The 23,892-nt window shown below is 46.4% G+C and overlaps 1 protein-coding gene across 2 annotated transcripts in view; it reads left to right on the forward strand.

Moving 5' to 3' along the window:
- ABCA1 (ATP binding cassette subfamily A member 1) overlaps nucleotides 1-23,892 on the forward strand; it is a 90,658-nt gene that overhangs the window by 58,985 nt on the left and 7,781 nt on the right. The window contains exons 11-40 of one of the 2 annotated variants that reach the window (XM_082783680.1): nucleotides 41-157; nucleotides 3,537-3,725; nucleotides 4,615-4,820; nucleotides 4,912-5,088; nucleotides 5,720-5,942; nucleotides 6,290-6,511; nucleotides 7,034-7,238; nucleotides 7,810-7,923; nucleotides 8,374-8,545; nucleotides 9,081-9,212; nucleotides 9,721-9,860; nucleotides 10,957-11,094; nucleotides 11,636-11,856; nucleotides 12,322-12,394; nucleotides 12,898-13,100; nucleotides 13,832-13,880; nucleotides 14,831-14,944; nucleotides 15,279-15,430; nucleotides 15,762-15,886; nucleotides 16,310-16,408; nucleotides 17,092-17,278; nucleotides 17,436-17,530; nucleotides 17,965-17,997; nucleotides 18,585-18,690; nucleotides 19,427-19,501; nucleotides 19,944-20,113; nucleotides 21,289-21,466; nucleotides 22,000-22,115; nucleotides 22,203-22,347; nucleotides 23,271-23,394. In XM_082783680.1, the coding sequence (XP_082639806.1) occupies nucleotides 41-157; nucleotides 3,537-3,725; nucleotides 4,615-4,820; nucleotides 4,912-5,088; nucleotides 5,720-5,942; nucleotides 6,290-6,511; nucleotides 7,034-7,238; nucleotides 7,810-7,923; nucleotides 8,374-8,545; nucleotides 9,081-9,212; nucleotides 9,721-9,860; nucleotides 10,957-11,094; nucleotides 11,636-11,856; nucleotides 12,322-12,394; nucleotides 12,898-13,100; nucleotides 13,832-13,880; nucleotides 14,831-14,944; nucleotides 15,279-15,430; nucleotides 15,762-15,886; nucleotides 16,310-16,408; nucleotides 17,092-17,278; nucleotides 17,436-17,530; nucleotides 17,965-17,997; nucleotides 18,585-18,690; nucleotides 19,427-19,501; nucleotides 19,944-20,113; nucleotides 21,289-21,466; nucleotides 22,000-22,115; nucleotides 22,203-22,347; nucleotides 23,271-23,394 (4,300 nt within the window). The remainder of the gene's footprint in view (nucleotides 1-40; nucleotides 158-3,536; nucleotides 3,726-4,614; nucleotides 4,821-4,911; nucleotides 5,089-5,719; nucleotides 5,943-6,289; nucleotides 6,512-7,033; nucleotides 7,239-7,809; nucleotides 7,924-8,373; nucleotides 8,546-9,080; nucleotides 9,213-9,720; nucleotides 9,861-10,956; nucleotides 11,095-11,635; nucleotides 11,857-12,321; nucleotides 12,395-12,897; nucleotides 13,101-13,831; nucleotides 13,881-14,830; nucleotides 14,945-15,278; nucleotides 15,431-15,761; nucleotides 15,887-16,309; nucleotides 16,409-17,091; nucleotides 17,279-17,435; nucleotides 17,531-17,964; nucleotides 17,998-18,584; nucleotides 18,691-19,426; nucleotides 19,502-19,943; nucleotides 20,114-21,288; nucleotides 21,467-21,999; nucleotides 22,116-22,202; nucleotides 22,348-23,270; nucleotides 23,395-23,892) is intronic. The other variant, XM_082783681.1, reaches the window with a different exon arrangement.

The raw sequence follows: 23,892 nt of genomic DNA on the forward strand, positions 1-23,892 counted from the left end.
CAGGTTTTGGCAATAACCTTCCTCCTCTCTTTGCCGACAGGTGAACAGGACATTCCAGGAGCTGGGTGTGTTTCGTGACCTCGGGGGGATGTGGGAGGAGATAAGCCCGAAGATCTGGACATTTATGGAAAGCAGTCAGGAAATGGATCTGATTCGGGTCAGTATGCTGTTCTTGCCAGAACCACTACCATCGTGTTCTGCGATAAGTCATGAAACACTTGTTTTGGATAGCGCTTCAGCACTAGTCTGGGCAGATAAATAGTATGGATGTGACCCCCTTTTTGAAACATGTTGTGGTTGTACCAGTCTTGCCTTGTGCTGGACACTCCTTCATGTAACATCCTGCCACAAACAGGAGCAGACCACGTTTAAGAGCTGCTTCTAATCTACCTCTGTGGGGAAGTGTGCTGCTTCTTCCACACTGTTGCCCTAATTCTGTGCAAATATCTGGCTGGTGGTATTTTTGTGGAGTTGGTGACATATTCTGCTGCCTGTGCTGTGCACTCCTCTGTAAAAGTGCTCTCTGGAGCAGCTGCTTTCATGACCCACCATATACCTAGATCAGATCCTGGAATGTGCTAGGTGGCCTCAGGCCCCATTGAGTACAGTCAGATTTAAATGGTTATTGTCTTAGAGCTACACCTAGATGCCTGGTGGTCACCTGGAACAAACCTTGTAAAAAAAAATAATTTTGGCTTGTATGGTATGCTTAATTTAGTAATAGTTGAGTATTTTTGGGGGAAGAGGGAACATCACCCTGCAGCTGATCACTTCATAACGTGTTACGTGTACAAGACCATGAAGAAAGGGTTGGGAGCCTTGTTTGGATTTGACACACTGCTATTCTGTTGGCTCCCCAGAGCATTGTGCCCAGTGTAAGACCTTCATTACTAGGGCATTATCTGCTTATTAAAAGTACAAGAGGCTTAGTTCGCTTTGCTTCCCTCAGGTGTAGCTCAGGGGTGGGTCTTGCACCTCTGCATTGATGTCTTTGGAAACGCAGTGATGTAAAACTGTAACAGCACAACAGAAAATCAGTTGCAGAGGAACTTTTCCTGCTGGCAGCTGGGTGGGTGTTATAGCACAGGTGTTACACAGAGATCTCCCTGGGTTTGTTAAACCTTGAAGTTCATTCCTTGTTGATCCCAATGCAATGATGTGCAGAACAGTCCCTGACCTATCCTGTTGCTCTTCCCAAGAACACGACATACCTGAGAGGATGAAGACATCATTTTTATTACTCCTGTGCCTCTGTTGGCTTTATTAAAATTACTTCTGCAGATACTGGTAGCAGAGAGATGAGAATCAGGCCCACCGATTGTAAATTGAACTGCTTGCTGCAGGGAGTGCTGACTGAGACAGGATCTGGGTATTGGTTTGGTTTGCAGTTGTGTCTTTTGAAAGGTGAATGTTGCTGGCTTTTTTTGTTTTTGTGCTTAAATGAGCCCTAGGCTTTACTGATTCTTTATTTTATGCATCCTGTTAACTCTGCTGGCTCTGGTGTTTACTTCTTGGTCTTCCCAACAGTCTGGTCTCTTCCCCTGTACTGGTGCAGTAGCAGAAGTTCCTTTGCGGTCACCTGCAGCGGTTCTTGCTCGCAGCAGTACTGCATTATGAACACCTGGGCAGCTCTCAGGCAGCATCCTGTTGGGTTTAGCAATGCAGCACAGCTCTCAGCGGTAGGCTAAAACATACAGCTGCCTGCTTGGGACTGTTCCACTCTGCTGTTTGCAAGTCCCTGAGACTGCTGTGCTGTCGGGAGACGGGTTGTCACCTCCCAGCTTCCTTTGGTGTGGAACATGTTTGGTGTATTTCCTTCTGCGGTAGAGGAAAACTGCTTTTCCCACTCACTGCTGGCACTTCCAGCCTGATGCTAATGCAGCTACTGACTCGAGGGAGGAAGGGACGTGCCCCCAGGAGTTACTGTCTGTTAATGCTGCTGCTGGACATGATGAGGCTGAGCCCTGTGCCTGCAGGCATGGTGCCCTTCCTGAGAGCAAGGGTGGGGTGGCCAGCCTCAGGAGACCGAGTGCGCAAAGGCAGCGTTGTGCAGCCTGTCGTGCATCCCTGTTTGTTCAGATTTCCCTTTTGCATGTTCTCCTTTGTCAGCTTGGCTTGTTCTGTTCTCCCAGTTTGTGATTCTGTTTTTGTAACTCATGTGACCCGTTGCTTTCGGGTTTGTTGCTAACAGCTGCACACGGGGACGCTCCTCTCCGCACCTTTCAGCTTCATTCTTTGTTCTGGCAGAAATTCCATTTCCTGTTTTTATTGGTTATGATTTTTAGTTTTCTCTCTTGTGCTGGCTGTTTTTTCCTCCCTTTCAGGTTAGCTTTATCTCTTACAGTTAATGCTGCCTTCCTACCTGCCCTTACATTACTGCCCACAGCTCTCAGTTCTGCTTTACTGCCAGGTGCTCCTACCTGGATTGCACTTGTGCAGGGTGTTACATATATACCTAGTAGGTCCACAGCCCACCCTCCAAAAGCTAGGAGCTAAACCACGTGAAAACAGCACTGTCTCCAGTGGGAGAGCAGAGAGGCAGGACATCATTGCTGTACAAGGCTGTTTCAGCCAGCCCCGGTGACACAACAGAAAAGCACATAACAAAGCCACCCGGCTTTTGGTTCTGGTGTTTCTGTTTATTACCTGGAGGGCTCAGCCTCTGGCTGTGCCTTGCCCCTTCTCCATCCCAGAGACTTGTTTGGAGCAGCCTGCAGAGCTGGGCGGCCGCTGGGCAGCCAGGTGCATTTCTGCTGAGCACGTTTCTTCCTGCTCCGTATCTTGCTGGTGTAAAACCCCGTGGCTTGTGGGGAGGAGGGAAGGCGTGGATGGGTTTTGTCGTCTCCTTCATCTCTCTCCTGCCCGAGGAGCCCGGTTCGTGGCTGCCACCTAGGGCTGAGCCAGGGCTGGGCAGCGCTAGCTGAATTTTCCCAAGGCGTGGGGCTGTGCATGGCTCTCTGCTGCCCTCTCCACGGAAAAAATGTGGCAGGACAAGGAGACAGCAAGCCAGCCTGCGAAGCGTGCCCGATAGCTTCGCTGCTGCGCTGGGAGAAGTGCATCATTTCGGCAGGAGAGGTGCCCAGAGCTGTCGGGAACACCCCCAGGCTGAGCTTCTCGGTACGGCAGTGTGCTGCTCCCTGGGGAAATACAGGGTGCACAGTTAAAAGAGGGTGTGAGTGGCACAGGGAGCATCAGCACCGGGTGACAAAGTGAGTTGCTTGGCACTCGGCAGCAGAGGACAGAAATGAGACCCCCTGACAGCCAGGCAAAGTGTCTGGGGCTTGGAGGTGGCTGGTGCTGGAGGCGAGCATTTATGGAGGGCTGCTGCTCGCTGCCACCTGAAACACGGGCATCATCCCCATCCCGCGGCTGCCTTGTGGGCAGCTGGTTGTGGGTGCTGAAGGGAGCTCTGGTTTAACATCAGTGCTTCCAGTGCATTTTTAAGTCATTTTTCCCAGTAATACTAATTTCCATGACAAGGGGGTGATCCAACAGCAATTCTCAACCTATTTCCTCTTTGATTAAAATATCCACAGACGCTGCTGAAAGGCAAAGCTCTCTGGGACCTGCACTTGCCAGCTTCCAACTGGACGGTGGAGGACGTTGCCCGCTTCCTCTCAAAGCATCCCGAGGAGGTTGAGACAGATAACGGGTCGGTGTACACCTGGATGGATGCCTTCAATGAGACAGACAGGGCTATTCAGACCATCTCCCGCTTCATGGAGGTGAGATCATGCTGTAGTGTGGGCAGGGAGCTGGGGGACAGTGGCGCCTTGGCCTCCACTCACGTGGTGGGGTGGTTCCTGGGAAGGGAAGATCAATCTTCTTCAGTCCCTGTTCCGTAAATTACCATGCTTTGGTGGGGCCAAGTGCAAAGTATGTTAGAAAACACTATTTATTCAGGAGTCTAAATATAGATGTGGGAACCTAACTGTAGGCCTTGTTCTTGAAGCTCCTGCTTTGGCCATTGCATGTGGTTTCCCACCCTGTTGTTACTGGACGACTGAAAGTGGCTGCTCACTGCAGCCATGTCGCAGCTCATATTTCTGTTTGGGGTTTTAGCTGAGGACAGCAGCAAAGCTAGCAGCTTCTTGAAGCTGAGAAAGATGAAGCAAATAATGGAACTTGTTCTACATGTTATGCACTTCTCTTGGCAGATGAGTGCAAACAGAAGCATGTCTTGGCCTTTTGGGGGCCTGGTCCAAAGCCTTTGTGAGTTATCCACAGATTTTTAGAGGCTTTCGGTCAGACCTAGCTTATTGGTAACAGCAAAAATAAAACCTCATCTATGAAAATTGATGCTTGTATGGAATCCTATAGCCACTACTGTAATGCTTCCTAACCTCTTGTACAGAAAATACCTTTGGGTTATCTGTCAGGGACACCTGTTTGACTTGCAGATAACCAGTAAGCTGGGAAAAAAAAAAAAAAAAAAGACATCTCTAGCAACTTGCTGGGCTGCTGTGAGCCATTGCAGGATATTTCAGTGCTACAGCCTTTTCATGGGCCTGATATTAGTATTGTAGAGTTACCTCTTTTCTGTCCCTCCTGAACTTAAAGTGTGTTCTGGTTTGATCTGATCCCATAAACACTTCCAAAATTGTCCCTGTCTAGTGTGTCAACTTGGACAAACTGGAGCCTGTGGCCACAGAAGTCCGTCTTATAAACAAGTCCTTGCAGCTTCTGGATGAAAGGAGGTTCTGGGCTGGTATTGTCTTCACTGAAATAGCTCCTAACAGCACAGAGCTCCCTCAGCATGTGAAATACAAGATACGGATGGACATTGACAACGTGGAAAGGACCAACAAGATCAAGGATGGGTGAGGCCTGGCATACTGCCTTTTACACAATTTTTTACTGGGGTTGAGCTGACTGAGGATTTCTAACAGAAACGTCTTGTTCCCTTGGCAGGTACTGGGATCCTGGTCCCCGTGCTGACCCCTTTGAGGACATGCGCTACGTTTGGGGAGGCTTTGCCTACCTGCAGGATGTGGTAGAACAGGCCATCATCAGGGTGCAAACAGGCACGGAGAAGAAGACAGGAGTTTATGTGCAGCAGATGCCCTATCCATGTTACGTGGATGACATGTATGTATACAGGCTGCTTCAAAAGCTCCCAGGAGCATTCTGTCTTAGGAGGCATGGGCTTTTCTCGCTCCTCAAACATGGCTTACTGTGTTCCTATTATCAGTGTGGGAGCAGATCTTGTCAGCCTCCCTACTCTCTGAATTAGGGCTGCTGTATGGAGCACTAAGGATTTAGGATATGTAATGACTTGTGGAACCCTTCCCAGATCTGCACAGGACTTCCACATGCAGAGTGGGAGGATGAAATAGGAAGAGCACATTCGTGAGATGTGCCAGTACCCCCAAACCTGATACAAGCAAAACTAGCACTGAGAAAAAAAGCAGAGACCTTAGCACAGGAGGGTGGAAGGAAGACAGTTCAGAGCAGTCCCCACAAAAAGCAGCTCTTTGAACCTGCTCTTCAGTTGAGTGAGAACTACAACGCCAGCTCCCACTCAGGGCTGGTGATGTGCTTTAGACCCATCAGCCTCACCTTGTGGTGAGACACTGACACTATGTCATGGTTTACACTTGGGCTGCTTTGTGCAGTGAAGCCCTAGCCATCGCCATGCTCTGCTAACCATTGGGTGGTACCCAAAGTCACACTAATGTTTCTCACTTTGTTCTTCTGTCCCTTTTCTTCCTGCTCTTAGATTTCTGCGTGTCATGAGCCGCTCCATGCCTCTCTTCATGACTCTAGCTTGGATCTACTCAGTGGCTGTGATAATTAAGGGCATCGTATATGAGAAGGAAGCCCGGCTGAAGGAGACAATGAGGATTATGGGCCTTGACAATGGCATCCTTTGGCTAAGTTGGTTCATTAGCAGCCTCATTCCTCTCCTGATGAGTGCAGGTCTGCTGGTGCTGATCCTCAAGGTGAGCCCACTGGTTCGGTCTGTGACAGCAGAATCCAGAGCTTTGATGTGTAGTGGCCTGAATTGGCACATCAAGAAGGAGGTAGTGGTTGTTGACTGATCTTTGGGAGCAGGGTTTTGGAATTAAAACAGAGATGATTTGCTGAAAACTGCAGGGTGTGCTGTGATAGGTTCAGTGCCCTTGAAAATGCACCTCTGGTAGCATCTCACTTCAGGGAATGCTGCTGTGCAAATTGCAGCCAGCCCAGTGTCCCCGTCCCCTCAGCAGCATTGCTGAGAATCTCGTTTTACTAGAGCCATTTTAGAGAGCCCTTGCAAAGTTTGATGTGCCTGTTTTTCACTTTCCAGATGGGGAATCTGCTACCTTACAGCGACCCAAGTGTGGTGTTTGTTTTCCTCTCGATCTTCGCTGTTGTGACCATTCTCCAATGCTTCCTCATCAGCACCGTGTTCTCCAGGGCCAACCTGGCAGCTGCATGTGGGGGTATTGTGTATTTCACACTGTACCTTCCCTATGTGCTGTGTGTTGCCTGGCAGGACTACGTCAGCTTCTCACTCAAGATCTTTGCGGTAAGTCTCAAGGATACTGCAGCACTCTAGCTGGACAGTGATAATTAGCGGGGAGGGGGCAATGAGAGGATAATTTTCCAGCGTAAGAAGCTACTAGGGCTGACCTTTTGTTGGCTTTGGTAGGAGTAATTTAGCTACATGAAGCTCGTTTCATCTTTTTATTCTGTGGTGCTGTACCACCAGATAGGCAGGGCTGTAGGAACCATTTGACTTTCTCCTCACCTGCCTGGAGAAGGTGGCCTAATGGTGTCTTCCCTCATATTAAAGTCCACAGAATAATGGAAGGAACAGGGAAGCAAACTTTTTCTGGGTGGTGGTCCAGCAGAGATTTCAGGCTTTACTTACTTGAACAAAACAAAAATGGAGTCTGCCAGTCCCTCTAGTGATTCTAGTGATGCTCCTTGGACTAATTTTTTCCTGTAAGGTCTCCAAACTAGGTTGCTTTAGCCTTGCACTAACGGTGAGCTGCCCAGAACTGAGTAGTTGTGAAAAACTTTGTGTGTTCATGCCTCCCATTTGCAGAGCCTGTTGTCTCCAGTAGCCTTTGGCTTTGGTTGTGAGTACTTCGCACTGTTTGAAGAGCAGGGAGTTGGTGTTCAATGGGACAACTTCTTTGAGAGCCCACTAGAAGAAGATGGCTTTAGCATCACCACATCTGCCGTCATGATGTTGTTTGACACGTTCCTGTATGGGGTCATGACCTGGTACATTGAGTCTGTCTTCCCAGGTGAGGTCTGCTTCTGAGTGAGGGTCATACCTTCACGCTTTCACATGGATCCTCTTGCCTTACTCCTTTGACAAGGTGCAAAATGAGCCTATTTTTAAGCAGAGCTGCAGAAAAGTCATGGAGGAAGACTCCATACCAGCATTACAGGGAGGCTGTTGTGGCTATTATCAGTGTCTGTTTCCCAGTACAGAGGCAGTGCCCCATTGTGGTGCTGGTTAAGATAGCCCCAAAAGCTTTGGTGCATTTCAACTGTTCCCTTCTCTGAACTGCTAATTCCATAAACCATGCCATAGGAGGCATTGAGAATATCAGACCACATGTGGATGCTTAATGCCTTCCAGCATAGGACCTCTAACCCTAAAATGGAATTTTGGAAAAGAGATTGTTCTCATCCTGAAGACTGTCAGTGTCTTCATCAGTAAATATCTCCTTAGTCCTGCCTAACCTAGAGGCTTACTACAGGGGTAAAATACTTGCCTTCATGTTATGAAAGCTAGCTTGGGAAAATGGTCTGCTGCAGTTGGGCTCATGTAAATTTATTTATTTATTTATTTATTTTCCCACTCTTTAGGCCAGTATGGAATTCCCAGGCCCTGGTACTTTCCTTTCACAAAGTCATATTGGTTTGGCGAAGAACAACAGGACAGGCAGCCCCTTCATCCTGACCAGAAGGGGCCTTCAGAAGGTAAGTGTTGGAAATAAAGGAGCCCGTCTGCAGTGCAGTGTTGGGGTCTCCCTCTTTGAAAGCAGAGCTCACGGGCAGCAGGACTGCGTGGCTGAAGTGAAATTGGTCTTCCATTTGTTCTCAGTTTGGGTACACTCATCAGCTGTGTGTATCTAGGTAAACCCAAGGTAATTAGCCAGGTGGATACTGAAGCCTCAAAGTTGAGAATTTCTCTAATTTTTGCTGACCCTGGTGACACTGGAGATTTCTAACCTCCAGATGAAGCCAAGAGAGTGAAGAGAGCTAAAGGGCAATCTCTATGGAAGGTTCCTGTAACTAGGAAAGAAATGTAGCCAGTTAATTGTATTGCTCATTTCTCCATGGATCTCCACAAATTTGGAGGAATGTGTTGTTCGTTAGAGTTCTCACACAGTTAAATAATCTGTCTCTACTTTGCTGTTTTCCTTCCAGTTTGCAAGGAGGAAGAGCCTGTGCATCTGAGCCTTGGTGTTTCCATCCAGAACCTGATAAAGGTTTATCGTGATGGCAAGAAAGTTGCTGTAGATGGTCTCACACTGAACTTCTATGAAGGGCAGATCACATCCTTTCTGGGACATAATGGAGCAGGGAAAACCACTACCATGTAAGATCAACATAATACTTTTGGGAAGTGGGGGAAGTGGCTCTGAATGCTACTGTACCTATCAATATGGTGCAGGTACAACTGCAGTGGGGCTCTGCTGATGATGCTCTGCTGATTTCAGTTGAGCTTTGTTTATTTACTCCAGCTGCCTCAGAAGATGCACAGATAAAGGGGACTGAAACTGGAGGGAGTTCAGACTGTGACTGAATGCATCTGCTGGCAGGCAGCATATTTTTAGTAATCCCATTTGTGATTCTGACTTATCAGGATAAGGAAATGAGTTGAGCTTGAAAGGATGGGAAGCTTTTAGAGGAAAAGATATTTCCTTCAAGCAATGTCATGTGGGTGTGCTTTGATCACTGTGTTAAAACCACTGGAGCCAATTCTTCATCCATTAGTGAGATGTTTGTCAGACTACTTCCCTAATGCAGGATTTCCCAAGGGCTTTCACCTGCTCTTCATTGATCCATCCTAGCATATACAGCAGCCACTTATTAGTGGTAGAACCTGCATATCTGTTTTGTTTGTTCTTCAGGTCCATCTTGACTGGCTTGTTCCCTCCAACCTCGGGCACTGCCTTCATCCTGGGCAAAGATATCCGCTCCGAGCTCAGCACCATCAGGCAAAACTTGGGTGTCTGTCCACAACACAATGTGCTGTTTGACTTGTGAGTAGCATCCATGAGATGCAGGGCTGTTGTTATCCAACTGGTATTTGGGTTCCTTCTGAGACACTAGTGTGCTTCCAGCTGGGATGGATGTATCTTCAGCTGTGGGGAGGGTGACTGACAGCAGGGTGGTGTGAGAGTGGTAGAAGGACATTCTGTTCATTAGTGTGTTCATGCATGTTTATGTATTATCAACAAGAGCCTACACTTTCATCTTTGTCCTCTTTCTGAGGAAATCTGCTACACTAAACTTACTGAGCCTACTGGTTTGGGGTGTTAAGCACTGCCAAGCTCCTCTAAAGGAGGATTATTTGCATTGTGGCTGAACAGTCACACTCTGAAATCAGGCCTGAGCTGAGCACACCCAATCTGTAGCTGCTGTCTAAAACCTCAGCCTTAAGAGATGTTTTCCCTAGCAGACAAATGCGCTTGCTGTAACACTAAATGCAAAGGATGTATGCCAGCGTGGTGCTCTCAGCTGTGCCCTGAGTTTGTTCTTGTTCCCCAGGCTCACTGTGGAGGAGCACATCTGGTTCTATGCTCGGCTCAAAGGGCTGCCGGAGAAGCAGGTGAAAGAGGAAATGGAGCAGATGGCAATGGATGTTGGTTTGCCTCACAAACTGAAAGCCAGGACAAGCAAACTCTCTGGTAGGTTCAGCAGCTTGTACATTTCTGAGTAGCTCCCTCAGCCCTCCCTCTCAGCAGAGCTTGGCAGAGGCTGCATCACAGATCTCGTCTGGATCTTCCAGTTAAGGCTGGATCCTCTGCAGGCTACCATACAACTTGACACTTAAAAAATTAGGTATTTACTAAGTACCTAATCATCTAAATTAGGAAGCATAATGATCTTACAGTATTTCATGCTGATACCATAAAAAGTCAATCACTTTCTATGAATATCCTGTACTTGCTTCCATCATGACACAGGCATCCACTCTAGCCATGGAATTTGTATACCTGTGATAAAGCTACGTGTGATATTTGTTTTCCAAGTGCTTACTAGTATGTTTGGGCTTTGTGGGGTTAGGTGAGGGTGGTTCAGACCATAACCTAACCTCCAAGTCATGTGGTATTTGTGAACAACACATGCACTTTTTATATCAACTTCTGCTACTTCAGTTGACATCCTGGAGTGTCCTTCCATTTTGTTCCAGAATGCCAGGATTCCTGTGTCATTCTGTACCAGATACTTGGGGACTGAGACTGCTTTGTCTCAGTCAACATGTTCACAGACTGCACATTTGTCCTTGGAAAGGGAGTGTAGATGGCCTCAGGTTGGCTTCACTGAGAAGAGTGTAACAGAAGAGAGGTTGACGAGTATATAATAATTCCTCACTGCTGTCTCTGATGCACTTACACAGGAGCGAGTCTCTTGGGGACCTCCTGCTGTAGTTCAGGCTTCTAAAGACCTGTGCTCCATATCCTCAAACACAGTTAGGCCTCCAAGCAGGAAATTTGCTACTGCTGATGTAGCAAAAATACACGTAATTCACTTATAGAGGGGGTTGCAAGATGTGGTTTGCTGTAGAAGAAGAATTGGGCAGCGCTGGGGGAAAACCATCCCAATGAATTATCCCCTGTCCTGCAGTTTATGGGACCCTGAAGGCCTGAAACACTAGCAGCACTGTCTTCTCAGTATTCAATTCTGCTTTCTCTTGGAGAGCTCAGTTTCCACTGTGCTGCGTTTGTTGTTCTCCTGCTCTCTGTGTCAGCCTGAATTCCTCTTTCTTGTTGTGCCTGTCAGGTGGCATGCAGAGGAAGCTCTCAGTTGCCTTAGCCTTTGTGGGTGGCTCCAAGGTTGTCATTCTGGATGAACCCACGGCTGGGGTGGATCCTTATTCCCGCAGAGGGATATGGGAACTGCTTCTGAAGTATCGGCAAGGTATGTGGTCTTTTTCTGTACTCCCAATGAAATCTGTCATGTGAAGCAAAAGAAAATCTCTGATTCGTGACTGTTCCCAAAATAGAAACGTGTCTTTGCAACGCTATTGTTGCCTGCACTGAGGAAGGAACAAAGAGCATGTGGGACAAGCGTGTTCTGATCTTTCACCTGTCCTCATTTCTCATCCCATTCATGTCAGAGCTCATGAACAAAACCCCTTGATGTATTGTGAGAACAGTAAAGCCAGAAATTCACCCTTTTCTTGCAGCAGTGTCCTGTTGTAGTGCAGCCATGCTTGTTGACGTGAAATTAACCCACTTCAGCTAAGCAGGGCAATGGTGTGTAGAGAATGGAGAGAATATAACTGTGACAGCAATTGTGAACCTTTTCCATACTGCTATCCTTGTGCAAACGAGCTTCAACCTGGGTCACAAACCTCCTATGCAACTTCATATTAAAACCCAGATGATCATGGCCTTTCTTGTTTTGCAAGCTTGGGTATGGTTGTTTTATGCCAGTGTCTTCCTTTGCTTTCTTGCAGGCCGCACTATCATTCTCTCCACACACCACATGGATGAGGCAGACATTCTGGGCGACCGGATTGCCATCATTTCTCATGGCAAGCTCTGCTGCGTTGGCTCTTCTCTCTTCCTGAAGAACCAGTTGGGAACAGGCTATTACTTGACCCTGGTCAAGAAGGATGTGGATTCTTCTCTGAGCTCCTGTCGAAACAGCAGCAGCACAGTGTCCTATCTGAAAAAGGTACAACTGACCATTCCTGCTTATGTTCTTTCTTCCTGCATGAAATTTTAGGCTTACAGCATTTGAGATTTTACATGACAGAATATATTGAAGAAAAACCCCTTATTCTTAAAAAGAAGGGTTGCTTGCTTTCGTAGGTGCCATGGCAGACAACTACAGCTATTTAAATTGTTGCATGGGATATATGCCTCTAATAGAGTTTATTTCAACACCAGTGTTTCCAAAGCTGATTGGAGAGAGACAAGATAGATGAAATGCACCCTTCTGTAATACTTAAATTGACTGATGTGACTTCTTGCTTGTATTTTATCCCTTTGCAGTAGTATGTCACCTTTACTTTGACTCTTCTGTGGAATATCTAGCATGATGCAGCATCTGTTTGGAATTATAAAGAGTGTAGCGTCTACGTAGGCCCCTTTTCTAACTAAACATTGCTTAATGGTTGTCTTTTCTTTTTGTGACTAGGATGACAGTGTCTCCCAGAGCAGCTCCGATGCTGGCCTTGGCAGTGACCATGAAAGCGACACCTTGACAATAGGTGAGGCTCGGGAAAAGAGTATATAACATTCAGTCCCAGTGCTAACATTGCTCATCCTTTGACCTTGAAAAACTGCCTTAAATTTGTGTCTCTGTGTAGCTACAGTCTTGGGACAGTTATCAAGTTCACAGACACAGCATTTTTAAATCCATAAATACAGGAACATTTTCCTCCTGTGAGCCACTTCGAGTTCATGTTGTCTTGAGATTTAATAGCTAAAGGTGACATAGTTGCTAGGGCTGTTAGCAATATGACTTGCAAGGCTGCTGGTAGCACGTAACAGATCGCTCACATTCTACAAATAAAAGGAATAACCAGACTTAGGTCCAAGTCTTTGCTAAAAATAAATGGAAGTCAGATTTTCCTTGGAAATGAGCTGTTTTCCAGAGAAGTCCCATATTCCTTCCTTTGCTTCTGACAGGATTATTTTAGGCTGAGCTGATTTTTCTGCATAATGAACAAAGTCAAAAGATGAATACTACCTTTTTCATTGGTTCTTCTAGATGTGTCTGCAATTTCAAATCTCATTACAAAACATGTTCCTGAGGCCAGACTGGTGGAGGACATTGGCCATGAGTTAACCTATGTCTTGCCATACAAAGCTGCTAAAGAGGGAGCTTTTGTGGAGCTGTTCCATGAGATTGATGACCGTCTCTCTGACCTCGGCATTTCCAGCTATGGCATTTCTGAAACTACCCTGGAGGAGGTGAGTGAGCTAAACCTTCTTTTTTGACTTAAACCACGGAAGTGAATTAGTGAATTATGTCAGAAACAAGGGCAAGGCAGTCTTGTCTCCACTTCCAGTAAATAGTTGCCTGTTTATTGTGGAGCAAGCAGTTCTGTCCTCCTCTCCAAAATGGATTTTATTCTGTACCATTAAAGTATTTGTGATAAAAATGGAAATGTAATACAGGCAAGCTAGGTCCTTTGTACTCAGTTGCACTTCACTGAGATGTCTGTCATGTAAAGTTTGGCCCCAAATTGGCTTCTAATGACTGTGTAAGTACCTTTGAGGTGTTTTTAGGGATGCTTTGTGCTGCACTTAACCGGAAACATGCATTTTCAGTACTGGAGGTTGTTGTTTACAGAAACCCTACGGCCATATGCCCGTGTCAGGGTTTGGGGGCTGATCCTTGTGATTGTGTTCTGACACATTTAGTACCAAGGTATTTCACTCAGACATAGGAAATGATGTTCATTTAAGACATACTGAGAACTGATGTTGTAAAGGTGAAACAACTGCAGTGTTGTTACAGCCTGTGCTTCTGGGGAAGCTAAGAGAAAGTCCATGCTTGAGTCACCCAGCGGATAGAGCCTATATCCTCTGTTCTCATGATACGAATGTCAGTCTTAGGCTCTGTCATGGCATTTCCTGAAGGAGTCCCCACAATATTGCATCCCTTCTAATTTTCACTGACACTTACCATTGCCTTTCAGATATTCCTCAAAGTGGCTGATGATAGTGGTGTGGATGCAGAAACCTCAGGTGAGTGTAGTTGTCTCCTACAGCGTTGAGGGAGACTTCAGGGAGGGGTATACCCTGTATGTGTTGTTTAAGAACATGTCTGACAGAGCCTAGATATTTCAGGAGTAATGTTTCAGTGCAGGGCTTAGCTTCCTGGGGATGAAATGATGCAGTGGATATATCAAACGAGGAGTGTTGCTGTTCTCAGTTGTTAGCCTTGGACAGGTGGGTGACCTTTGTGTATGGCAATGTGTCCAGCTATACAGTGACATGTGCCCAGGTGTGATTGCCTCTATTTCAGGCTGAAGTGGAGCTCTTCTGTGGTGAGAGCTTTCATGACCTAAAGTAGCTGTTCTTAGTATGCTTAAAGTCTGCTTGTTTACTGTTACTTTCTGTCTACTCAGTAACAGCACAGTCATTTTGGAAAAGTGCAGTTTCAAGTTTCTGACTGTGTTGTGACTTTGAGTGACACTGCTGTCTACTCTGAGGAGTAGGAAGAACTTTTGACAGGGTCACAGTACCCTCTGACTTCCTCTTTCTCTTTTCCTGAGAGCAGCTCACTGAACTAAATGTTTGTGGCAGTGTTTCCTGATAAACTAATGCTAGCAAATTGTGCTTAGTGTCATGTGCATATTAAACAAGAATTTTCTCTTGGTGAGAACAGCCTGCAGTTTCTAGGGCTTAGTGAAAAATTAAAAAAAATAATAAAAATAAAAAAATAAAAAAATTAGATGTCCAGTGCACTGGAAGAAGCTTCTAGGACAGCACACACGGAATAGTGCATAAACCATATGACCTTGCAGAGTGACAGTCATGGTTTTAGGTTTTTCTGTACTGGAATCACTCCAACTCAGCTCCTCGGTTTACAGATGGGCATCACGTAAAATGAAAACAATACTGCTTTGCTTTCTCTGGTGCTAACTGGAGATCAATGGAAGCAGTTCAGCTAACCGTAACTGCATTATTTTCAGATGGGACATTGCCAGCCAGAAGGAACAGGCGTGCGTTTGGAGACAGACAGAGCTGCCTTCGTCCATTTACAGAAGACGATGCATTTGACCCTAATGATTCAGACATAGATCCAGGTATTGAGGGTTCCCAAGCCTGTTTTCTTCTTGTGGACACTCTTTCACATTATAAATATTGCAGATTACAAGGCTGAGAGTACCAAAGGGTTAATGGCTTATTTGCCTTTAGTAGGCATTGCAGTATCCATTGCCTGTTCCAACCTCCTGTCAAGGCTCAAGGAGATACAGCTATAAATGAATTCTTGTGAATTTCTGTTGCTTCTTCAACCTGTTGCTCTCTTTTCTTTGTGAGTGAGTAACTGGTCCAGCCATCACCTTGTTTCTCCAGCACAGAATTGCCCAGGGTATATTTTTGTGAGCTTGTAATTAATTGTTTCTTGCTTCTTGCCAGCAGAATCCAGAGAGACAGACCTTCTCAGTGGCATGGATGGGAAAGGCTCCTACCAGATGAAGGGCTGGAAGCTGTCCCAGCAGCAGTTCGTGGCTCTGTTGTGGAAGAGGCTGCTTATTGCCAAGCGAAGCCGGAAAGGCTTCTTCGCTCAGGTGAGCAAAAGGGGGCTTGTGCAAGTGAAAGGAGGTAGAGGATAACCAAGTGGTTACCACGTATTCTTGCACAGGAATTCTTACAAATGAGATTCAAATCCAAATTATACCTTAAGAGAAGCAAGTGGGGTCTGAGTCCTCTGTATGCCACGTGAGTGACATGATTGCATGTCAGGATAGGCCTTGTCTTGGTATCGAGAGAAGCCATGGTAATTTACAAAGACCTTCCTGGGAAACTTTGAAAAAGTCTTGATCCATTGACTCACCTGGAACTGATGATGCCACTGGAACATTCACTTTAAAAATGCTCACTCTTTCTTTGCAATTTCAGATTGTGCTGCCAGCTGTCTTTGTGTGTATTGCTCTCATGTTCAGCCTGATCGTTCCTCCCTTTGGGAAGTACCCCAGCCTGGAATTGCAGCCCTGGATGTACGATGAGCAGTATACTTTTATTAGGTATGTTCTTTGTGGCACAGAAATAGTGCTAAATCCTAAAATTGTTTTATTCTCTGCTAACTTAAGTTACCGAGTACTGAATTCCTTACTGTATAGTTTAAATTTGCTTTCTGTGGTTAGCTCAGAAGTAAATTTGAAGGGAATGCTGGTGTTTCCTTTTTGGACCTTTAACTGCCATCCTTAACTACTAGCAAGGCCATATCCATTTCTGAACGGTGTTATGACCAGTAATGCTGTGCAGAAAAATAAATGTAGACCAGAAGTGTGTTTGTGCTCCTAGGCCAAGTGTTTTTCAAAGGGAAACCTCCACCCATATCCTTTTCCTGAGCTTTGTCACTGTGTTCTCAGCCTTACTCCACTGCTGTTTTTGCTGCATGTGTGTTAACCCACTGACCCGGTGGTGTTTGTCTTCTCTATCCATAGCAATGATGCTCCAGAAGATGCAGGCACTCAGAGGCTTTTGGATGCCCTTCTCAATAAGCCTGGCTTTGGGACACGCTGTATGCAAGGACACTCCATCCCGTAAGTAGAACTCAGTGCTGGGAAGGGGAAGCCCAGCCCTGGTTTCTGGTGACTCGGTAGATTTAGTCAGCTTCAGGGAATGATACTTACACATGGCCAGGGCAGGATTTAAACCAAAAGGGTTGTAATTACATTAACATTTTAACGCTCAGGACCTTCTAGAAAGTGCCAGCACCTGGCATAGTAAGGGAGCAGGGTCTGGATGCAAGTCCTCACTGACAGAGCTGGAAAGGAGACTGTTGTCTCTCCCTCAAGTTACTGTTCAGTTCTGAACCAAAAAAATAAAAGGACCTAGTTATAGAATCACAGACTGGTTTGGCTTGGAAGCAGCCTTAAAGTTCATCTAATTCCAGCACCCCTGCAATTGGCAGGATCACCTTCTACTCTTGACTGTACCTATTCACACAATCCTAAGTTTCCAGCTGCACTAAAAAAATCCAGGTTAGCACCCCCACAAACACCAGCAGACAGGATGGAGAGCCAAGCAGCACTGGTGGTATTTCCTAACTCTGCTACTGTCTTGCTGCATGGCCTTGGGCAAATCACTGAAGATCCGGGCCACTTGTGTAGAAAGGATATACAGAGTCCAGTTGGTTTTGTGCCTAGGCAGGAAGAGCTGCAGCTCATCTTCACTGGATGATGGGAAAGGGGGTGACGGTTGCCTTACCTCTGTCCTGACACAGAGACACTCCTTGCACCGTGGGGCAGACGGAATGGACCACTGCTTCAGTCCCAGAGTCAGTCCTGGACATCTTGAAAGGCAACTGGAGCATGGAGAACCCTTCCCCATCGTGCGAGTGCAGCAATGAGAAGATCAAGAAGATGCTGCCTGTATGTCCCCCTGGTGCAGGCGGGCTGCCACCCCCACAGGTAGGAGGGAGTTGAGGGGTCCTGCAGTGTGGGATGGTCCTAGAGAGCGGAGTGGCTGGGTGTGATTAATACTTTATACAGTACTGAACAAAATTTATCTGATTTGGCACTTGCATTTTCTAATGGATATTCATCTGTGTTTCCCCGGTGACACCAGCGAGAACAAGACACTGCTGATATCCTCCAGAATCTGACAGGCCGCAATATTTCAGACTATCTAGTGAAGACCTACGCGCAGATCATTGGAAAAAGGTAGCTGTTAACATGCCCTGTCCCTTACCTCCCCACCAAACACACTGTGCTGTCAGCGGGATGCTTCACAGCTCAGCCAAATAGGTCTTGGCAACCCAAACTCTTAGCTCCTCTGACTGTCCTGATCCACAGTTCAGGTGTTTCTGCTTTATAGTGATGCCATGGCAGTTCTGGGGCAGGGAGGCAGGCATGTCCTGAGCCTTGAGGGTAAAGTAATGGGAAGGACGGGGTGCAAACCCCAGGAGTTTTACCAGAGAGGAGTGGTGGGACATGGAATCATAGAATGGTTTGGGTTGGAAGGGACCTTAAAGATCATATGCCAGATGTGAGGGTGTATTGCACCCTTTTCCCTGGCTGTGAGCCTGAAGCACTGGTAGGGGTTGTCTCCTCTTTTTCCATGTATATCTCATGTGCTTTCTTTTCTGTCTCTGCAGCTTAAAGAATAAGATCTGGGTGAATGAGTTCAGGTGAGTTTGTACATTTTCTCTAGTTTGTTTGTTTCCACTGCCCCCTGTGCATTGTGTTGAGCAAGGTTCTCAGGACAGCTCCACCCCGTTTCATAGTTTATTGTGCGTGGCTCTTAACTGCCAAGTGTCCCAGGAACACTTCAAAGGATACAGCTGGGACAACCCCAGAACACACTGCTGGAAAACCTGCCTGGTTTATATGGAGAGCAGTCCTGGCTTGTAGGGATTGACAGGATCAGCCAATACTGTCTCACAGGAGGTGCTGTTTTTGCAAGCAAGAAAAACAGAGGAATGTCCTGCTCTGCCTGCACAGGCAGCAGAGGACAGCTGCATTCATTAAACACAGTCTATGTCTTTACAAACAGCACACTGTAGTCATAAACTGGTAATTTAACCCCAGAAATAAGGGGTGGAAGACATCAGGGCTAAGTAGCAATGTGGAAGGGTCAAAGTTTGCCCTTTATGTAAGAGTGGGGACACGTGCCTTGGTTGTAGTGCAAGAAAATGAGACATCTGGGAAAGAAGAAGTGATGTTTTCTGGAGGTGTGTAGTCAGATGTGTGCTTCACTCTCCATCTGTACCCCCAGGTATGGTGGCTTTTCCTTGGGAGCCAGCAGTTCCCTCATGCTTCCTCCAAGCCATGAAGTCACTGATGCCATTAAGCAGGTGAAGAAAATCTTGGAGCTAGCGCAGGTGAGTAGCTGTCTCCCATAAACCCAGATTGTGTTCATGTGACAGAGTTCTGTTATTTGAGAGATGGCTTGGAAAGTGTACAGTGAGAATAGTTTGTGTGTTAGCTTTCCAGTGGCTTCTCCCCATCACCTCTCAGCTGGGGTTTTCCAGGCTGGTGTTGGGCAGCAGCAGAAGGCTTGGAAATGCACTCATCTGACACTTGCACAGCCCTCATTGCTGATGCAGGTTCTACCCAACACCATCTGCAAGTCAATGGGGATTACAGCCACCTCTGAGTGCTGTGTGACAGGGCAGAGCAGGCTGCCTCAGGGACTTAACAAGCTTCTGTAAAACCTCACTTAAGTTCTTCTATGCCAAGTCCGTCCTGGCTCAGAAGAGAACTTGGTCCACTGCTTTCTTCTGAGACTGCCTCTGGGCTGTGGTGTCACTGAAGATTTTCTGCAACCCTGATTTAATACTTGTCACTGGGTAGAAAAAAAAAAAAAAAACACAAAAAAAACCCAACAACAACTACAACAAAACAGGCCTAAGGCTGATCTCTCTTATTGGTAGGACTGCAGAAGGGAAAAGGGTGAGGGGAAAGCTACACTTTCTAACCTTCTTACCACCTCTGTCTCAGAGGATACAGTCTGCAGACTAGAAAGAAAACTGTCAGAGCCATGAAAAACCTAGGGTGACCCCCAGAGTCCAAGATGTAAGAAAAGAGGGGAAGTAACTCTCTCTTTGCTGTTTGCAGGGGAGTTCTGGAGATCGATTTCTCAACAGCTTGGCAAGTTTCATGAAAGGCCTGGATACAAAGAACAACGTGAAGGTAAATCAAGCATCCTCACTGCTGTGCCTGCTGCTTGAAGCTCTGGTAACCAGGAGTTATTTTCAGTTAGCAAAGCCTCAGCAGTTTGCCTTGGACAACTATGCAGCCTAGAGCTCTCTGCATTTAAATCATTTGCTAGTGGAGAAGATGCAGGTTATATTCTTACAGTTTTCACTGAAATCTGTTTGTCCCTGTTCAGGCCTAAGGCTCAGAACGAGTTCTGTGCTGAATCAGTGGCTTGGTTTCAAGGCACATGCTCTTGCTTCCAGCAGCCTCTAATGGTTATTGGTCAAACTGTATGTCTGGTCCCTGAGCAAGCTGGCTGGAAAAAGAAAGAAATTGCATACCCTCAACATAGGAAGGGACATTCTGCAGGGCTCAGGAGTCTGTTCCGTGGCTGATACACTTGGTGCCTTTCTGATGCTGATGTGGTCTCTTGCAGGTGTGGTTCAACAACAAGGGCTGGCATGCCATTGCCTCCTTCCTAAATGTGATCAACAATGCCATCCTTCGGGCCAACCTGCAGCAAGGCAAAAACCCTAGTGCTTATGGGATCACTGCCTTCAATCACCCACTCAACCTCACCAAGCAGCAGCTCTCTGAAGTGGCTCTGTAAGTCCTAATGTGAATATAAATGGGTTTGGGATCATCAACTGCTGATTACTGGAAGCTGACAACGTGTGCAGTGCTGTAGCATCATTGATGGGCAGTCAGTGGCTTGTGGCAATGAGGTTCTACCATGCTTCCCCTAATTTTCTGTGGTCTGGGCAGGGTAGTTGAACCCCTCACCTCTCAAGGAAGGTGAATAACCTGCACACAAGAGACAGCAGTGGTTTTGTAAGGGTTCCATAAGTCACTTACTCTCTTTCTGTAGCTGGTGTAAATAGTGTAAAAAGAACCTGTCACCACTGTTTCCACACTGTTATGTTCTCAAAGCTTCAGTGGTTTATCTCCAAAGTGTGATAGATCCTCCCTAGACAGCTGCATATGTGGAGGTCACAGAATGAAAGGGAACATCTTTGTTATATGAAGGTAGTTCCTTATTCCTCAGTGCTATGCAAGCTTTTTGTGTGTAGTTCCTTGAAGTTGTAACTTCTAAAAAACAATGAAATCCTCTGTTCCACTGCTGCTTGGGGAATTTCAACAGTGTAACTGCCCTTTTCCTTTCTCAGCCATATCCAGAAGGTGACTTGCCATGCATATGGTCATTCATTAGTCCCAAAGTGCCACCACTTGACAAATCGATAGATCCTGTTCAGTTTTGCCCACTGTCTCAGCCTGGTGGGCATGCAGTAATGCACAGGGCTTACTCAGTATCACTGAGGCATTGATGAGTTCACAAGCTGAATCAGGAGTCATAAGCTGTATGCAGATACATCTGTCAAATCTTAAGAGCACAGCGATGGCAGGTGACAGTCAGAGATACCTTTCTTTGGACTTAAAAAAACAAAAGCAAAAAAATCCCAACCCCAGTAAGTGCATTAAGTGAGAAACAAAGTTACATAGGGTGATGGTGAGGAAAGCATAAAGTAGGCTATGGTGCTGAAGTTACCAACTTGTCTCCAGGTTTTCGTGCTGTCTTTGAGGTGCTTACAAGCTGTACAGACTCCTTTGATCATACAACCCTGTAGTTAACATGTCCTGGTGTGGTAATCCTTTACCCTGCAAAACAAGGGCAGCAGAAGGAGAACCAGTTTCTGTGCTGCCCTGCATGAGCTGCCTAACCTCATCTCAAGGAAGCCAGTACCAACATACAAACACTTTGCTTTCTTTCTTTTTTTGTCCAGGATGACCACCTCTGTGGATGTCCTAGTCTCCATCTGTGTGATCTTTGCCATGTCCTTTGTTCCTGCCAGCTTTGTGGTCTTCCTCATCCAGGAACGTGTCAGCAAGGCTAAGCACTTGCAATTCATCAGTGGTGTGAAGCCTGTGATCTACTGGCTGGCCAACTTTGTCTGGGATATGGTAAGGGCTGAACCGTGCTTTGTGACTGTGCTTAATTTGTCCTCGATCCTGTGTTTACAGGGTGTCCACTGAAATGTAAAATGTAGCTGGGGCCAGTGGGCACAACATTAGTTCAGTGGACAGCTGTGACTTCTGCCTTTACACTCTTGGGACTATGTTGAGACAAAGAACACTGAACAGAAGATAGGAAGACAACCATAAGCTCCAGCATTGGTATTTTTAATGTCACTTTAAAATACTTGCCCCAGAATGTTTGTTTGCCACTTGTTCTGCTTATTCACATCAGGCTTTTCAACCCATGGTGTCCAGAACCCCTGAGAGACTATTAACTGCTTCAAGGGGGGGCAAGAAATGTAAATGCATATGTACTACACTGCATCTCACACATTTGACACTTCTAAGAGTCTCCCATTGCAAGTGGCCTTGGGAACACTACAGGATGTTGAAAATCATTGGTTCAGAGCAGAAAGACACCTTCATTTTTGTCATCTAGAAACAAATCTAAAGCTGTTTTTTTTTTTTTCACCTTCCAGTGCAACTACATTGTTCCAGCCACGCTAGTCATCATCATCTTCATCTGCTTCCAGCAGAAATCATATGTATCCTCCTCCAACTTGCCTGTACTGGCTCTTCTTCTGCTTCTCTATGGGTAAGGGATTTCTCCTCAGAATAATGACTAGAAAGGAACTTAGATTTGAAAGATCCTTATCTAATGTTGCTGCCTTTCCTCTTGCAGGTGGTCTATCACCCCTCTCATGTATCCAGCCTCCTTTGTGTTCAAAATCCCCAGCACCGCATACGTTGTGCTGACTAGTGTGAACCTCTTCATTGGCATCAATGGCAGCGTGGCCACCTTTGTCCTGGAGCTCTTCACCAACAATGTAAGTCTCCCCAGAAGCTCCTTAGCAGGGGTTTAAACGTGGGCATTTCCTATGTTTAAAAGGAATTTCCTGCATGTTGCCCCTACTCACTTACTGTCTACTAGAGGCCGTTTCAAGCACTCAGTTTGGTTTTGCCTCCAGTGGTAAATGTCCCTCTGACTGTACTGTGAATTTATGCACCTCACTTAAGTTTTTCCAGAGCCAGACACCTCCTGGGGAAGATGCGATTTTCCCTCAACACCAGACATCTTAGCAGGCCCTGTGTCACATATTGGTGGGAAGTACTCCTTGAGGGAAAGGACCCTGTGGGATTAACCTGTTGATGGTACCACTGCCTGTGGTACATTTGCACTGCCTGTGGGTCCTTGATGGTGGTCCCTTTTGTCACAAGGCCTATTTTAGCTCAGTAAAGGCATGGACTTGCTTGAAGATAAGTGCCTGGCAGAACAGAAACCTCTCTAGAAGCTGCTGTCAGTCAGACCTGTGGGTTAACACAAATGGAAAACAGCAAAGGCAAAGGACTACAGCATCCAATATTGACTGGGGAGCGGCTACCCACAGCCACTTGAGACAACCAGGCTGTTCAACCACACACGTCCTGTCTCCAAAACCTGTAGCCTTTCTGTATGTTGCTGTTTGCAGGCACTGCCTTTTAGCATTACCTGTGAGCATTTGGAGAAATCTGTCCTTGGTATAGTTTGCTGGTGTTAATAGCATCTTGAGCAAAGAAAGAACAACATTGACTGTCCAGAGGAGCCCTGGAACTGGCTCTTGGCAGAACATTTGTAATCCTTGATTTTTTGTGGGGCTGCAGTGCTGCTAGTGGGCTGTGGATGTTCACTCACAACATGCTGTCACACTCAGCAGGTGGTGGCTGCTCTCTACTCAGATGGCTCACTGGCACTTCATTTTTGTCTTAACAGAAGCTGAACAACATCAATGACATCCTGAAGTCCGTCTTCCTCATCTTCCCCCACTTCTGCCTGGGGCGTGGACTTATTGACATGGTGAAGAACCAGGCCATGGCTGATGCTCTGGAGAGGTTTGGTAAGTGAAATTGTGTGTTGCAGGCACAGTGGCATGAACTGGAGAGGGAACACTTGAGTCTGCTGCAGACAAGCACCCTTTGCTCCTCTGAGTTTTCAGGAACTGAAATTGTACAGTTTGCAGTGCAGAGCCGACCAAAGCTGGTAGGTCTCCTCGGCTGTCCTGTTCAGGCTTTGAGCATGAGGAGGTCTGGCAGATAGATCCCCAGTACTTTGAGTTATTAGGAGCCTTAATTAAAAATACGTGAGGTCAGTATGCATGGAGAAGATCATTAGGCCAAGTGAAAGGAGTTGCAGAGATTCTGGAGAGCTGGATTTTATTTTATTTTTTTTCTGGGATGCAAATGCTAGGCCTGAGTCTTGTGCTTCATGAGAAGGTGGGCCAGCAATTCTTCGTCAGGCTGGATTCTCAGGGCCCACGTCACCTTCAACTAAGAGCAATTGCCCACCCCCAACTGTGCTACAGCAAGAAGTGTGTATGCAGCCAGAATTCGTGTAG

This window comes from Aythya marila (assembly GCF_965140915.1).
Source record: "Aythya marila genome assembly, chromosome: Z".
NCBI classification, from domain to species: Eukaryota; Metazoa; Chordata; class Aves; order Anseriformes; family Anatidae; genus Aythya; species Aythya marila.